This window comes from Megalobrama amblycephala, linkage group LG19 (assembly GCF_018812025.1).
Source record: "Megalobrama amblycephala isolate DHTTF-2021 linkage group LG19, ASM1881202v1, whole genome shotgun sequence".
In the NCBI taxonomy this organism is placed as follows: Eukaryota; Metazoa; Chordata; class Actinopteri; order Cypriniformes; family Xenocyprididae; genus Megalobrama; species Megalobrama amblycephala.
In genome coordinates this window covers 23,853,775-23,872,048 of record NC_063062.1, presented here as the reverse complement: position 1 = coordinate 23,872,048, position 18,274 = coordinate 23,853,775, and the positions used below count along the sequence as shown (strand labels likewise).

Sequence of the window (18,274 nt, the reverse complement as noted above, 5' to 3'; positions counted from 1 at the left end):
TGAACAACGATGAAGCTACGAAACTACATTTCCCATCATTCTCTGCGGTATTACTAAAATTATTTGCATTGCGAATATACAGATAAAGCATCATTTACACCTCTAATGTACATTCTCTGCTTCGACGTTATGCTGCATTAACTCCCGGTTTTTGTTGGTAGGTTAAAAATCGAAATAAATATACAATTGTCCACAGAGTTATCGTTCTGATCACATGACCAACTGACTAACAATATCTGTTATTGAAGAAGTGTCAACGTTCAGAGTTTTGTATTGATATTAGAAATTATTAAAACATTTTATTAATATTATTTTATAAGTGTTTTTATTAGTATCATTATATTGTATATTTATATTGTAAAATAATTGTATTTCTCAAAAACAAAATATATGAACGGTATTTCTGAAGGCAAACAGACAGTTTGCATCTATGGTTTGAACTCATCTCATTATACAACATGACAGCAGAGGTCGTGAGATTTTGTCCGTCCGCGAGGAAATAAAAGTCTTTTACTTACTATTAATTTGATTGGTCGGCAAGGATGAGAACTCAGTGTTTGATTGGTTTCCACGGATGTAAATCAAAATACCTTTTCCGGAGTTAATGCGTTACAGAAGGCATCACATACGAAATGTAGTGAGTAGTTGAATAGTGAGGGTTTTAAGGGGTTTTATTGCATTACCAAGTAAATATCTGGCATCTCATATCTGAGACCATCACATAGATGAGGAACTGAGCAAAAGACATTTCTGATTCGTTGTTATTTGAGTGACAATCAATGTCACTGTAAACACGTGAACTGTGCTGTCCTTCATAAACTACAAACAACTGGATCGAAGACTCCTGTTTTCAGATGAACCGTCTGTAAGGCCATTGGTGAGTTTATATTATTTAATAAGTACAATTTGTAATTGACTGCTTCTACTCATGTAGTTGTGATGGCGTAACAGTTTGACGAAGTAACAGCTCTCGAGGCATAATACAGAAAAAATAAATAAATAATAAAGCACCAGCTATAAAATTATGAAGTGTAACAACACTAAACACAATAATTTGAAAAGGTAATGACAGAACTTTATTTAGTTTACACTTCCCTTACGTTATTAGTTATAACGTATTTAAAAGATGTCCACACTTTTTTTCAGTCAAAGTTCTCCCACGTATGTAGTTACAAGTACTTTCTGAAAAAGATACCTACAGAGGATTCAGGTGTTCAGATACTTAAAAAAATGTTGCATAATATATATATATGTTGCAGCCTTGTGCTAAATGCGTTTAAATTATATATTTTCATATCTACACACCATGCTCCATCCAGATTTGTGATTTTTAAAAGTATTTTTAAAAACATTTTAGCATAAGGCTGTAACGTAGCAACAAATCGTGAAAAATATGAAGTGTGTGGTCTAAATACTTTCTGAATTAACTGTAATTCAAAAGTTATGTTATGAAGGATGGGATTTCAAACACATCTAAAGGAATAGTGAAGGTTTTGGTGATTTAATAGTGTCCTGTGGAAGCGTTACAGCTCCCCTAGAAATAACATCCATAACATTGGAGAATTCTGTAGGAGTTACAGGAAACTAAGTTTAGATGATAGCTCTGTATAGTTAGAAATAAGCCATTCATAATGAAGTAGTTGTGGAAAAAAACTAAAACTAACTGTTAATAAATAATGATTTATTTTGATATAGCCTATTTTTTAGTTGTTCTAATTTACAGATGAGGAGAAAGATGTGTTTAAAAATGTAACTTTAGATATTTTGTAAAGGATCATAGCAGTATAGTTACAAATCAATACAAAGGGCATCTGTGGCCATCTGGTGGTCAAAATGATGAATAGGGCTTTGCAAAGCATTGCCCCTTTACAGCCTCTTGCAGTGTTTTTCCTGCATTAAAATATATTGTTGGTCACCAAAATGAATATTTGTCCCACCAACAGCTTTATTTGATAATTTAATGTAAAGCCCACCTGAAAACATCTTTTCACTTTATGTTTTTCTAATTTTCCTGTTTCCTGATCTGGATGGTTGTTTTTGTGTTCTAACCTGTATGCCTATCCTTATTTCTGTCATGTTTATGGATTAATAATTGTAAAGCATCCTTGAGTTTGCAGAAATTCTCTATATAAAATAAACTTTTATTAATGTGATTCTGAGATGACTGCTGTGCTTACGATGACACGCTTGTTGATGACATGTTGGAAAGTAACTTTCTGTGACACGATCTTTTGTCATAAAGAGTAGTGTAAAATTGTAGTAACCAGTGGTCCTGTGGATGCCACTTTTATCTTTTATTTATATAAAAATTAAAAAGAGTGTATAAAATAAACAAAAAGAGTGTGTTGAGTGGATTAATACTAATACTTTTTTTTTTTTTTTTTTCTGTTGCAGGTAAGTGTCCCAGATTTCAGAGGATTTTAGAATGAGTGATGGGATGGGATGGGGAGGCAGTAGTATCCTTAATGCCATGTCAAATTGCCTAATTGCTTTTCTGTAGTGACAGACTGATTTGATTTTATTTTATAATATACAAATATACAACCTATATTTGACCATTTTAAGTGTATCAGCATTCACAGATAACTGAGCCCATTTGACTTTTTTACAGAAGTGTGTTGGTTTTGAGCCTTGTTAATGGATAATTCACAATGCACATTTTCTGTTTTCAAATAAGTTTGAGTGAATTTGGATTAATGGGATAGCTCACCCAAAAATGAATATTCTGTCATATACTTGCATTCATGTCATTTCAAAACCAACAAGATTTCCATTCATCTATGGAACACTAATGGGGATTTTTTTGGACATTTTTGTCCCTCCTTTGAAAGCCAATGTAATCAAAACTTTCATGCATCAAAATGTACAAAAAGACATTTTGGGCCTGTTTACACCTGGTCACTTAATGCGTTTTTACTGATCAGATAGCTATCTGATTTATCAAAACGATCCCATTTACTCTTGGCCACATAAATGGATCTCCGCAAAAGGGATATAAATCCGATCTTCTATTCCTGCGCTATATGCAGATTTAAAGGAGTTCTGGTCACTGAAAGCAAAAAAAAAAAAAAAAAAGCAAAAAAAGTGCATTTTATTGATCATCAGCTAATTTCAAAATCAAAGACCACAATAAGAGAGAGCGCGGCAACAGCAATGGTGAGATCATTTAGTCTCATTACTTTTAATGAAGATTGTGTTTTGAGCGTCTTCCTTTCCTTTTCATTTGCATTTGAGGCAGTTTGCGCGTCAGCTTGTTGAAGAGATTTTCTGCTGCTCATCTGCACCATGGGTGTTGCAGTAGCGCTGTCATATCTGGCTATAACATGTTATTTAGCCTATAACGCTTGCACACATTTATTTTTTAGCATTTTTGGGAGGAGTAAAATTACATATGTGGTTTCAAAAACCAGATGCATTTAGACTTGTTCAGTTTTGACTGGAATGCGCCCCAGACCACCTTTTGAAGTGGTTTGAGCGATCGGATTTAAATCGATCTGGAATGCGTTTACACCTGGGGCCGTATTCACAAAACATCTTAAGGCTAAAAGTAGCTCCTAACTTGCCGATTTAGGAGAAACTCTTAAAAATAATGGGCGTGTCAGTCCTAATATCACAAAGCATTTTAGCGTTAAAACTAGCTCCTAAGTCTGTGAAACGTTAGGAGTAGTCAAGAGGACTCCTAAGTCCCTAAGACCAAATCATCACAAACAGTCCTAATCCACCCAAAGACACTGTACACCATCGAGACAATAGCGACAGAGCCTTAGGTGCTCTTCATAAATGCAATACATTTTGATTTATAGATTTGAATCTATGATGAGATGCCAAAAATAAATATTTAATAAATAAATAAATATTCTCTGATTACCTGTGGCAATGGTTTTCATGAGTTCACACTTACACATGATATACAAATATATATTTGGTGTGCTGTGGAGATCGAGGCCTCCGAGCTTGGAATTTAGCCCAAACCCAAAGTTCTCCCCGTATCCCCAGCTGAGAGTGAGGAGCGGGGTGGCGGAGAGATCTCTCAATCTGATTAGAAAGACCGTTTGAATGTATTTTTTCCCAAACTTTGTTTATAAAACATATTTTGTCACTTGAATTCTGCATTCTCTTAAGATGCAGACATCCAAGAGGTGGATAATTAACTGTATATACTAGTTTAATTAGTGACACTTAGCCTATTTTTTAAAACCTTTATGGCAACAATATGGCAACATTTTATTTTGACTATGGCAACATTTTTATTAAAAAATCTTTATTTGAATAGGGCAACATTTGTATTTTAAAACCTTTATTTTAATATGGAAACATGACACCTCATTCTACAATATTTCTATGATTAAATCGCTGACTCCTCCCCCATCAGCCAATCACTGTGTGTTTACTCCATAGCAACGAGGTCAACCCCGCCCTTACTCTTAGCTTAAGACTTCAGTCTATTCCTTAGTAAAAGTTTGTCTCAGCAGCTTTGTGAATAGGTTTTAAGAGAAAACTCTTAGTTAAGAACTTTTACCGCTATTTAGGAAAATTCTTAGTGGTAAGATAAAATGTTTTGTGAATACGGCCCCTGGTCTTTTCACAATCAGATAGCTATCCGATCAGAGAAAACGCATGAAGTGACCAGGTGTAAAAAGGCCCTGTGAAAGTAATCCATATGAGTTAAACTGTTTAATCCAAGTCTTTTGAATTCATTTTGGGGGGAACTATTCTTTAAATTTTGTTTGTATAGTATAATGAAAAAGTCTTAAAAAGTCTTAAAAAATTAAATTTCTGTCATAAAGCACTCACCGTCATGTCGTCCCAAACCTGTAAGACTTTCGTTCATCTTCAGAACACAAATTAAGACATTTTTGATGAAATCCGAGGGTATCTGAACTAGGGATGTCCAGATCCGATCACGTGATCGGAAATCGGGCCCGATTACGTGGTTTCAGACTCGATCGGAATCGGACGTTACCTCCCGATCAGGACTCGGATATATATGTATTAGGCGTGCTAGGGTTCTCAGTAAAAAATCGAACCCTACGGTTCTCCACTTACGGTTCGGTACGCAGTTGCACCGCAGTCCATCTCGAATGACGACGCATCTATTGGTTAATATGGTTTGTTTAAAATAGCAACATGGAAAACAGACAGACAGAGTTCAAATAATGTATGTTTCAGTCGATGGATGCGCAAAACGTTACAACAACGATAATCAGAAAGCGTGGACAAAACAGTCACTCTTTGTAAACTGTTAACTGCGAGTGCCGTCTGCTCTAATGTCCAGTCATTTACGCCGTCATCACCCGGGTGTTGATACAGGTGAGACCTGAACAGCACATGTTGCTGTCTGTGTTTAAACTAACTCATTTAAGCCTTGCTGATTTAAACCTTCAAGAACAAGACGCGAAAGAGAACTCGCACGCGCTGTGAGAAGATTTGTGTGCGCTCATCCGAAGCGCGCACACGCTTATTTCAGTCAGCGTGCAAATACTGAGTTCTCTTTCAAGTCTTGCGCTTCAGCAGACAAATTCATACAAAAATTATGTCAACATGCCCGTCTTAGCGAGTATCCTAGCAAACATAGTCGGTTATGTCTTAAGTGAATGTATATTAGTCGAGAAAGACAGCGCATGTGTAACAGTATATGTACTGGATCGTGCATGTCTTATAGGGGAAAAAAACTATTCCTGCTGCCTGTTTTTAATGTTAAATCAAACAACAAATAACAAAGAAATCACTCACTGCTCTTGACTGAATAGTTTTTGTAACTTCAATAATGATTAATCTTTATTTATTTTATACAGTAAAGATAATATGCAGTGATATTTTATATTTGATTACTTTATCCATTTTCTGTACGTGAAAACGACTGTTAGATTCCTGAAAACCCTGAAAAGCACTGTTCCTGGATCTGTTTTTTTTTCGCTCTTCTTTATTCTTTTTCATGTATTATAGAAGTATCGGATCGGGACTCGGTATCGGTAGATACTCAAAATCAAATGACTCGGACTCGGACTCGAGGGCAAAAAAACGTGAACGGGACATCCCTAATCTGAACCACACAGGCAGCAACGTCATTGCATCTTTTGAGGTGCAGCAAGGTAGTAAAGACATTGTTAAAATAGTCCATGTGACTACAGTGGTTCAACCTTAATGTTACGAACCGACAAGAATACTTTTTGTGTGCAAATAACAACTTTATTTAACAATTTGAACTGTTAATACTGTTAACTGTTAATACGCAGTTGACATAGTGAATGCAGTGCAGGCTTCCGTGTTCTACGTCCGAACTCCGACTCATTATTGGCCGGCTCCTGCGTCAGCATCACACTCATGCATCGTGCTGCTCATGTGTACAGCATCGGCCAATACTGAGCCGGCATTTGGATGGAAGCCTGCCCTGCATTCACTACATCAACTGCAAATGACAACAGCTCAAATTGTTAAATAAAGTTATTTTTGTTTTGTTTTTGTGCACAGAAAGTATTCTCGTCGCTTCATAACATTAAGGTTTAACCAGTGTAATCACATGGACTATTTTAACAATGTCTTTAATACCTTTCTAGTCTTCAAAAGGCACAATGACATTGCTGCCTTTGTGTGATTCAGATACCCTCGGATTTCATCAAAAATATCTTAATTTGTGTTCTGAAGATGAACGAAGGTCTTAAGGGTTTGGGACGACATGAGGGTGAGTACTTAATGACAGAAATTTCATTTTTGGGTGAACTAACCCTTAAAGACCATTAGTCCCACACACCATCACAATCTGGGATTACATGAAGGGGCAGCATAAATCCATAGGATTATGATGAACTATGACAACTGTGAAAAGTTTTAGGCATTTACTCTTTTGTTTTTTTCCTGTTCTTCACGGTGGCCTTGCTTTAATGATAGTTACCCGCAGGTCAAGTGGTGTCACAGTTTAAGACATACAGCCTTAACTCAGGATGCATTCGGATCTGTCACCCCATCTGCATACTAACGAGTGCAATCAACTTATAACACTTCTCAAACAGTGCCACAAAGAGGTTTGGAAACCTATTCATGAAAACATGTTTTGAAAACATTTTTTTTAAATCCTCTCAAATGTACAATCCACAAATGATTCAGTGATTAACTTTCAGGTGAATGATGTTGTGAATGCAGCAAACCAAAAAATGAAAACTATCATCAATTACCTCATACCTTTAACCTCATGTCATTCCAAACCTGTATGATTTTCTTCTGTGGACTGAAAAAAGAGGACATCTGAAGAATTTCAACACTGTAATAACTCCTTTTGTGTTTTTTTGGAAGAAAGTCATACAGGTAAGACATGAGGGTATGTAAATGATAACATAATATTGTTTCTTGGTACCATTTTACAATAAGGTTCATTAGTTAAAGGTGCTAAAGAGGATGTTTTGCTTTATACATTTTTGCAATATTACTTGAAACTGTCTTTACTAACTGATAAAAGACTATTTATTAGGTGCACTGAAAGGAATGATATATACATCATCTGTGCACGAGGTAGGGCCTTAAAAACATCAGCCAATCGTTTATGCGATCATCGCGTAAACGATTGGCCCTCTGGCTTGTCAATCACTGCCGTGACGTACCTTGTGAGAGACATGCGCGGATTGGCCCTCTGGCTTGTCAATCACTGCCATGACGTTCCTTGTGAGAGACGAGGGTGACTGCGCGCTCCAGTAACTTTCCACACTCCACAGGCGCCGCATGCAATGTTTTTTGTCAGGAGACAGGAGTAACAGCTGCAGATTATGAGTTACCTGCGGTGAGTCCGACATAATGAATCCACTGACACAACACAGCGAATGCCGGTGGTAAACACTCGTGTTCCAATACTCGTGCACGAGTTTTGGGAGGCGTTCCCTCGAAATTCTTGCGCATGCGCTCATTTCAAAAACTCAGTAACAGTCTTTGGTTTCTCAGTCGACGAAAAGATCCTCTTTAGCACCTTTAACTTGAGCTAATAATGAACTGCACTTATACAGCATTTATTTTTCTTTGTTAGTGTTAATTTCATCATTTACTATTTACTAATACATTATTTAAATCTTGTTAACATTAGTTAAAGGTGCCCTAGAATTAAAAATTGAATGTATCTTGGCATAGTTAAATAACAAGAGTTCAGTACATGGAAATGACATACAGTGAGTCTCAAACTCCATTGTTTCCTCCTTCTTATATAAATCTTATTTGTTTAAAAGACCTCCGACGAACAGGCGAATCTCAACATAACACCGACTGTTACGTAACAGTCGGATCATTAATATGTGCGCCCCCAATATTTGCATGTGCCAGCTCATGTTCAAGCATTAGACAAGGGCGAGCTCCGTGGGCGGGGAGCGTGAGCATTTAAAGGGGCCGCAGCCTAAATCGGCTCATATTTAATGATGCCCCAAAATAGGCAGTTAAAAAAATTAATAAAAAAAAAAATCTATGGGGTATTTTGAGCTGAAACTTAAGACACATTCAGGGGACACCTTAGACTTATATTACATCTTTTAAAAAGACGTTCTACGGCACCTTTATTGCACTGTGAACTAACATGAACAAACAATGAACAACTGTTTTTTCATTAACTAACGTTAACGAATATTAGTAAATACAGTAACAAATGTATTGCTCATGGTTAATGTTAATGTTTTAACAAATTAACCTTATTGTAAAGTGTTACCTGTTTTTTTGTTTTGTTTTTTGAGTAAGCTATTGTTTTAAACCTGTATAAGGTGCAAGTACACTTTAAAAGTTTTAAATGTCTGCATGCATATGTGGATTGTACCATTTATTCTTGTTATATCACTGTTTTCTGTCTTCAGATAATCTTTTATAAAGCCTGTGCACTAATTTGTAAAAGACTTTTCTTGCAAAATATTTTTCTTACTTTTGATTTGAAAACAGGCATGTATGTAATTAAAATCTGGCTCTGTCTTCAGCATAATGTCCTCAGGTTCTTTGGCACATGTAATGATATGGACCGTGCAATGCGTGATTGTCTCAAGAAAGAGGTGAGGACAGCATTATGTGGTGCTCATTATGAGTTCCTGTAGCTTTATTGTTAGAGCATAGATCACTGGTTTGAGAACACAAACTGAAAACCTTCTATACACTAAAAAATAACTGTTGATAAAAGACCTAATTTACACCACGTATTACATTGCATTAGTAATTATTGTGATGTGTCTAAAAGAAGAAGCTCTCTTCTTTTTTCTTTTTGTTTTTCTTTGATATATGGACTTTACATAATCACAAAATATTGGGGGCCATGAAAGTTTTGTGAATATGATCAAAAATGCTGGCGCTGACTGGCAACTTAAAGGGTTGAAAAAATGAATAATTCTGTCATCAATTATTCACCCTCATATCGTTACACACCCGTAAGACCTTCGTTCATCTTTGGAACACAAATTAAGATATTTTTTATAAAACCCGATGGCTCAATGAGGCCTGCATTGCCAGCAAGATAATTAACACTTTCAATGCCCAGAAAGCTACTAAAGACATATTCAAAACAGTTCATGTGATTACAGTGGTTCAACCTTAATGTTATGAAGCAAGGAGAATACTTTTTGTACTGCAAAAAGACAAAATAGCAACTTTATTCAACAATATCTAGTGATGGGCGATTTCAAAACACTGCTTCATGAAGCTTCAAAGCTTTACAAATCTTTTGTTTCGAATCAGTGGTTCGGAGCGCATATCAAACTGCCAAAGTCATGCCCCTCAGTGGTGAACCACTGAAATTTCAAAAGACTTATGACGTAACAAAGCCTCGTTTATTGAAATCACATGACTTTGGCAGTTTGATACGCGCTCTGAACCACTGATTTGAAACAAAAGATTCGTAAAGCTTCGAAGCTTCATGAAGCGACGTTTTGAAATCGCCCATCATGAGGGTGAGTAAATAATGACAGAATTGTCATTTTTAGGTGAACTAACCCTTTAAAAAAATGCTGGCAGGGAAAGAGTTGATAACAGGTGTGAACAATGCAATCGGTATGCTGATTCATTCAGATCTGATTATCCATGATAGGCATTAATACCAGTTGTAAACAGGGCCAAAGCACCAAATGAATAAACATGTTTATTGTCAACTCAGATGGTTGTTTTCAGTGTGGAAATAATTTTACCTGAGGCATTAAAATCAAAAGATTTGTGGAATTCGTCTCTAATTAAAGTTTGAAAAATGGATACTTTGACTTATCCAGCTTATGGGCTAAATCATTTGTCTCTCTATTTGTCCTAACAGTATCAGGCAAACAGGGAGCGCAGCAAGGCTCATGCAGAAGAAATGAGACGCCGTTTAAAGGAACAACCAAAAGAACATCCCTAATATCAAGATGGATCCCTTGGAGTACAGACCTACAGCAGACAGAAAATTCTGCTGAAATTCTGAAACTTCTGGTATTCCCAGTGTTCCTAGACACTTTACATCTGGAATACTTTTCTCTGAGGATATGTAGATTAATTTATTATGGACCTTGCAGTAAATAAAGCAACAGAGTGTCTGATAATGAAACTTGAGTTTATTTAATGATGTTTAATTGCAGGTGGCTGGTTTGAGTTGTGCATTTACAGCTCCCACCTAAAATATGAGAATAATGTTCCCAAGATGTGGCCTACTAATCTGGAAAGTGGGTCTGAAATAATATCAAAATTGTGATTTTAAATTACAGTTAAAAAGTTTAAAGTTTGTTGAACAATTAACATTTTCACTTGGCAACTTTAATGATATTTAAAAAGAGCCTACATTTCCAATCAATTGAATGTTTCACAAGTGGACTCCAATCAAAGCGTAGAAACTCAAAGATAATCCAGAGAAATGAGAGCTGAATTTTAAGTGTCATAGCAAAAGATGTGAATACTTTTGTCAATGTGATATTTCAGTTCTTTCTCTTTAATATATTTGCAAAGCAAATACAAATCTATTGTTTTCTTGGTCGTTAGGGGCTATGAGGTGTAGATTGATATAAAACATAAAATAATAATAATTAATTAGCATAAAGCTGCAAAATAAAATCAGGGAAAAAAAATAAAGGGGTCTGAATTAGTGTTACACTGGGGCATAGCACTGAATCTTGGGCCCTATGCAAAGACAGTGCGGGGGCCCCTTTACCATCATCCCATGATCCACACTATTTATCCTTTGTGTGTGTGTGTGTGTGTGTGTGTGTGTGTGTGTGTGTACCTAATCCATACTGATCCACACTATTTATCCTTTTGTTTTTGTTTTTTAAACCTTTTTTTTTTTTAATAATAATAATAATAGTGTACAACTTTACACAGCACTCAATGATAGAAAACAGTTGTACTGTATATCATGTATACAGTATAACACATCATATTTGTGTAAGAAATGTGCATGAATAAGAAAATAAAGCACAGGATGTGCTTAATGTTTCTTGCTTTTTACGAGATTCAGAGTGAGCTTTTTTACCCTGCCTCAGCCAGTCTAACAAATGCAGTGGCGATGAAAGCAAAATATGTGAATCTTAATAAAAAAATTCAGCCTCATTCATTGCAAAAGAAGAGTGAGTAAAGAATCTTTCTGATTTAGTCCACAGTATGTAATAAATCCACCACCCCCTTACACCTAATTTTTTAGTGAAACTACATTACCCAGAGTCCAAGTCATAATGGACAGGTTGGTACTGTGCATATTTCTAATATGGAGTAGGGCTGGGTGTCCAAACTCAGTCCTGGAGGTCCTGCAGAGTTTAGCTCCAACCCCAATAAATACACCTGAACCAGCTAATCAAGGTCTAATTAGTAATACTAAAAACTTTCAGGCAGGTGTGTTGAGGCAAGTTGGAGCTAAACTCTGCAGGACAGTAGTCCTCCAGGATTGAGTTTGGACACCCCTGGAGTAGGGGATGAAATCCAGACAGACAGCTCATCCATGAGGATTTCCTCGGACTTCGCAATATCGACACACACTCAAAAAAACTCTTTGAACGAACATAAAAAAATCATGGAAAGGATTTCCACATGATTAAGTTGCTTTATTTCAGCATTATGCAATTCTGTTATTCCAATTTAATGTACTTACGTTGGGTCAACTTAATTTATTAAGGTTGATTCAACTTATTTTCTATGGTTGGGCACAGCTTAATTTAATGGTGTCAGCCCAACTAATTGGCAATGTTTTGGAAAATAAATAAAAAGCAATAAATAAATAAAAAATATACAAATTTTCATATACATTGATTTTTACAATTAATTCTTCTTGTTTAATTTTGTGATTTATATAACTTTTGTGATGTTCTGTGTTAGAAATCTAGATGTGATACTGGATTCATACTAAATTGCCTTAACCAAAAACATTGTAAAGCCTAAATTGATCATAAGTTTATTGGTGGCAATGGTTTTACAATCAACATAGGCTTACAATGCTTTTGGGAAATGCAACCCAGAGCACTACCACAGTGATTACTTTCTTATTAAAGTAATTTGAAAGTTTGTTAGCAGGTCCTCAACCCAAGCACAAGTGCAACAATTCACCACAATGATAACCCTAAAACTATTAATTAACAGAAACTTTTAAATACCAACATAATAGAACAGTAAACATTAAAAAGTCTTTCCATTTTCTCATCTTCGTAAAAACTGCTTAAAATAACACTTTATTTCAACATTTACACTCCTAGTTCAGCCCCTTTGCAAAGCATGATGAGTCCTGGTTGGTGTTCCATGTTATTCCAATATGAAAACATCAAGTTAAGTCAAAGAGTAATCGTTTCAAGTCAATTTAACATGAATCAATCACATTTAAACCAGAAACCTGATACAATTGTGTTGAATCAAAATAAATTGTTTAAATAAACTGAACAGCATCAAAAAATCTTTTTTTTTTTTTTTTTGAGTGCAACAAGCACAGAATCACTGACTGATTTGAGTTAAAGGTGCCCTAGATTCAAAAATTGAATTTACCTCGGCATAGTTGAATAACAAGAGTTCAGTACATGGAAAAGACATACAGTGAGTCTCAAACCCCATTGTTTCCTCCTTCTTATATAAATTTAATTTGTTTAAACGACCTCCGAAGAACAGGCGAATCTCAACATAACACCGACTGTTACGTAACAGTCGGGATCATTAATATGTATGACCCCAATATTTGCATATATGCCAGCCCATGTTCAAGGGATTACACAAGCCAGTATTAATGTCTGGAGCTGCACACAGCCGAATCATCAGACTAGGTAAGCAAGAACAACAGCGAAAAATGGCAGATGGAGCAATAATAACTGACATAATCCATGATAGCATGATATTTTTACTGATATTTGTAAATTGTCTTTCTAAATGTTTCGTTAGCATGTTGCTAATGTACTGTTAAATGAGGTTAAAGTTACCATCGTTTCTTACTGTATTCACGGAGACAAGAGACGTCGCTATTTTAATTTTTTAAACACTTGCAGTCTGTATAATGCATAAACACAACTTCATTCTTTATAAATCTTTCCAACAGTGTAGCATTAGCCGTTAGCCATGGAGGACAGCCTCAAATTCACTCAGAATAAAACGTTAACATCCAAATAAATACTTTACTCGCATAATTCGAAGCATGCATACAGCATGCATGACGAACATCTTGTAAAGATCCATTTGAGGGTTATATTAGCTGTGTGAACTTTGTAAATGTGCTGTAATATAGTCGACAGCTCGTGTGGCAGGGAGCACGTGATTTAAGGGGGAGGCACCGAGTGTAAATCAGTGCATTGTTAATGATGCCCCAAAATAGGCAGTTAAAAAAATGTATTTAAAAAAATCTATGGGGTATTTTGAGCTGAAACTTCACAGACACATTCAGGAGACACCTTAGACTTATATTACATCTTGTGAAAAAGCATTCTTGGGCACCTTTAAATAAAGATTTTAGACTGTATCGAGAGACTACTGTATACTGTCTCAGCACTGCACATTTTTGATGTCTCCCAAATCAAACACCTGATTCATCTCATCATCTCATTAGTAAAGACTCCCAAGATCTCTGATGGGTGAGACATCAAAAATGCAGTGTTGGGGTACTCTAAGACCAGTGTTGGGAACCACTGGGGTAAATTACAGAAGTGCAGGTACTGCATCATATTTTAAACATTTCAGATTGCTTACCCTCAAAGCTTTTCTGGATCTCTCTCTGAGCTTAAGCGTAAAATAAACATTGGTGTTTTACATGTGTTGTGAATCTGCATCTAGATTTTTTAACTATAAAAGATCTAGATTTAGATATAAATGTTATCAGTATGCTTCCAGTGTTCAGTTTTTTCATCTAACTAATCTGCAAATGCATGATCAGCAGTTTAAAACGTGATTTATAGTTTTACAAATGTAAATTGGTACCTAAAATATTTGGATGCACAGGGTGACATTCATGAAATAGTAATTTATTATTGTTTTATTTTGATTGTTCTACGATATTCTAAATCCATCCAGACCACTGTCATCAAATATGTTTGACAATTATGCAGATCACCTTATGTTGCAGATATCATTGCAGATATAATGCAGATTGCAGATATCATTAAATGTTCGTAAAGACAATAATTTAATGTAACAACATGATTTAAAAAAAAAAAAAAAATTCTGATTCGAAGAGGTATATCAGAGGCCAAGTCCTGACTGGATGAGAGGAGGGGATGGAGGAGTGTAATTACCTCCTGAGCAATGCAATAAAGCTGCTGATAATACTGAATGGACTATATATATTGGGATGCTGCGATAGGCGTCATATTCCTATAGGTAGAAGTGGATCAGCTCAGAGTGAGCTGATGCGAGCTTGATTAATGTGACCTGCCAGAACTAACACTATGCTTGATTTGTTCACTCTAGCTTCAAATTCTAGTTCTCTGCCAAAATCCTAGGGTCTATATGTCATATAGTGATGTATTTATTTCCGTTGATTTAATGCCAAAATATTCATTTCAGGCCTGAAAGGATAGAAATATGACCCAGTTGAGTATACTGTACTGCACACATACAGGCTTATAAAACTGTTGTTTAGACTGATTTCTTTTACTCTCTCCTCCTCTTCTAACCCTTTTCAGTAGGGCTTGTATGCAGACTTAGGAAAATCAATGAGGATTAACCTGTAACAACCTGCACATACTTATACTCTGGCCCTCAGCAACCTGCTTAATATTTAATCAGTTTTTGGGCGAATCTGAGACTTACTCAGTAGTACACAGAGCTCTAATTAATTTCAAACACACAGCAGTCAGGCTTGAGGGAGAGTGGTATAGATGAATAAAGAGTAATATGGTGTCACGTGTTGGGGAGAGAGAAAGATATGTTTAGGGTGCCTACATTATGAGATTTGTCTCAAATTACACACACACACACACACACACACACACACACACACACACACACACACACACACACACACACACACTCACAAACGCATGTACGTTGGGTGTTCAAGTTTTATGGGGACATTCCATAGACATAATGACTTTTATACTGTGCAAACTGTATATTCTATACTCTAACCCTACCACAAACCTACCCTGCATATTTAGATTTAAAAAATCATAAATTTATTTGGTTTAATTTATAATTTATAAGCTGTTTTCCTCATAGGAACCAAACAATCTCCCCATAATGTCCCTATTGACATTTTGTCCCCATAACGTATGGACCCACACACACTCATCCATAGAGTCAACTTCAAAGACTTGCATGATGTCCTCTTGTTGGGATTAATCTGCTAACATTTCAGTAATGCTTGTTCAGCATTTACCTCACCTGTGGCCCTTAATACAGTGGGGATCGAAAGTTTGGGAACCCCTTTCGGAATCTGTGAAAATGTGAACATTTTTAACAAAACAAGAGTGTAATACTGTGTGTGGTTACCTGGATGATCTACGACTGTTTTCATGTTTTGTGATGGTTCTTCATGAGTCTCTTGTTTGTTCTGAGCAGTTAAACTGAGCTCTGTTCTTCAGAAAAATCCTCCAGGTCCTGCAAACTCTTTAGTTTTCCAGCCTTTTTTTTCATATTTGAACCCTTTCCAGCAGTGACTGTATGATTTTGAGATCCATCTTTTCATGCTGAGAACGATTGAGGGACTCAAACACAACTATTAAAAAAGTTTCAAACATTCACTGATGCTCCAGAAGGAAACATGATGCAATAAGATCTGGGGGGGTGAAAACTTTTGAACAGGATGAAGATGTCCACATTTTTCTTATTTTGTTGAAATATATTTTTTTCATTTAGTACTGCCCTTTGGAACCAACAGAAGATACTTGCATGTTTCCCAGAAGAAAAATTAAGTACAATTTACCTTAATCTTCAAATTCACAAAGTTTTCACCCCCTGGCTCTTAATGCATCGTGTTTCCTTCTGGAGCATCAGTGAATGTTTGAACCTTTTTAAAGGTCCCGTTTTTCGTGGTTTTTTGAAGCTTTGATTGTGTTTATAGTGTGCAATATAACATGTGTTCATGTTTCGCGTGTAAAAAAAACAGTATTTTTCACATAATTTACTTATCTGTATACCGCTGTTTCCACTGTCATAAAAACGGGCTGATGACTTCCTTGTTCTATGAAGTCCCTCCTTCAGAAATACGTAAGGAGTTCTGATTGTGCCAGCGGTTCCTGTGTTGTGATTCGACAGCAGTTTAGCGCATCTTGCCCGGAAAGGTCACGCCTCTTACCATAACGTGGAGATGCACGCGCTCAGTGTTATTGTAAACATGTCTTTAATTTTACCCTATCAATTTGAGCCGGAATCAGACCCGGTGATTGGACTGCGGGATGAAAATAACAGCGTTTCGACGACATGGCGACAAACACACTCTACAAACGCAACTCTTGTGTATTCCTGTGGGCAGAGGTTAGTCAAAAAACTGTTTTAGTGACGTCATTAAAGAAGGAAGTAGAGGGATGTAGTCCAAACTGGCCGTTCGATGTAGGCGACTTCTGTTAAATAAAATATCTCGCTTGGCATTGAAGTTTGAGCTTTAACATTTTACAGATTTTATTTATACTCTAACAACAACATTACACACTAACTAAAGTTTGAAACATGGGATCACGAAGAACGGGACCTTTAATAGTTGTGTTTGAGTCCCTCAGTTGTCCTCAGTGTGAAAAGATGGATCTCAAAATCATACAGTCACTGCTGGAAAGGGTTCAAATATGCAAAAGATGCTGGAAAACCTAAGAATCTGCAGGACCTGGAGGATTTTTCTGAAGAACAGAGCTCAGTTTAAGTGCTCAAGACAAACAAGAGACTCATGAACAACCATCACAAAACATAAAAAGCAGTCATAGATCATCAGGTAACCACACACAGTATTGAGAATCAAGGGTTCCCAAACTTGTGAACGGGGTTATTTTAATAAATTCAGCTATTTTTGTCTTGTGGACTATATGTAAATATCTTTTATGTAAAATATCTTACTCAGGACAGTACTAAACAAAAAATAACATGCATTTTGAATGATCTCTCTTGTTTTGTTAAAATTTTTCACATTTTCACAGATTCTGAAAGGGGTTCCCAAACTTTCGATCCCCACTGTATATTCCTTGTTCAGTGTATGCATGTAATTACAATAGAACCACTGACAAAAGGTTGTACAAAATGAAAGTACTAGTCACACAGAGTATAGAGGTGGGGGGAAAATAATTTATAGATGCCCTGTGATTCTTGCTTAAATGATTCTTGATTGATCGACAAAAAATGCTTACAAAAATGTGGAATCTTTACAAAAAATTTGACAACGAGCCACTGTAACTCACCAGAAACACTTTGGAATTGGATTACAATTGGATTCTTCCCTATTATAATGTGAATATTCGTATAGACATTTCTTTATTTATATTGTCTATTTTTCTATTAATTTCTATTATTTAATTGATTATATGCAAATCTAAGTGATAACAGTCAGCGTATGAGCCTGTGAGTGGCTGAATCTGCCATGTGTGAATGTTCAGGTCAGGGGTGATGAATAGGGCCTATTCCAGCAATGCCTTGAGCACCATTTATGCAGCTAAAAGAAATGTTATTTAAGCTTGAATATATCATTTGTAATTGCACTTGGCCAGGCATGGCAGAGTGAATTTTACGAGGCTTTACATTCTACATACTCGCTTGCAAATGGTTGGTGTCTTAGCCCCAGGGCTTCTGTGCTGCTCAGGTAATAAAATGTAAAAGCTCCCATGATGCCTGGAGGGAACATTCAACAATTGCATAAGGGAATTGTCTTTTCTGCAGTGCAAACAAGCTATGAAACATGGCCAATGCCCTATAATTCCAGCAGCTAGTA

The 18,274-nt window shown here is 36.1% G+C and overlaps 1 protein-coding gene across 2 annotated transcripts; it reads left to right on the top strand.

Moving 5' to 3' along the window:
* Positions 1-484: 484 nt before the first annotated feature.
* Positions 485-10,519, top strand: cmc2 (C-x(9)-C motif containing 2). 2 transcript variants are annotated; one of them, XM_048168650.1, is made up of 4 exons: positions 485-877; positions 6,899-7,022; positions 8,937-9,008; positions 10,250-10,519. In XM_048168650.1, the coding sequence occupies exons 2-4, from the start codon at positions 6,942-6,944 to the stop codon at positions 10,331-10,333; spliced, it is 237 nt and encodes a 78-aa protein (XP_048024607.1). In that variant the 5' UTR covers positions 485-877; positions 6,899-6,941; the 3' UTR covers positions 10,334-10,519. The 2 variants fall into 2 exon arrangements, with proteins under 2 accessions (XP_048024607.1, XP_048024606.1); XM_048168649.1 differs by having other exon boundaries at positions 495-877; positions 6,889-7,022.
* The last annotated feature ends 7,755 nt before the right edge of the window (positions 10,520-18,274 follow it).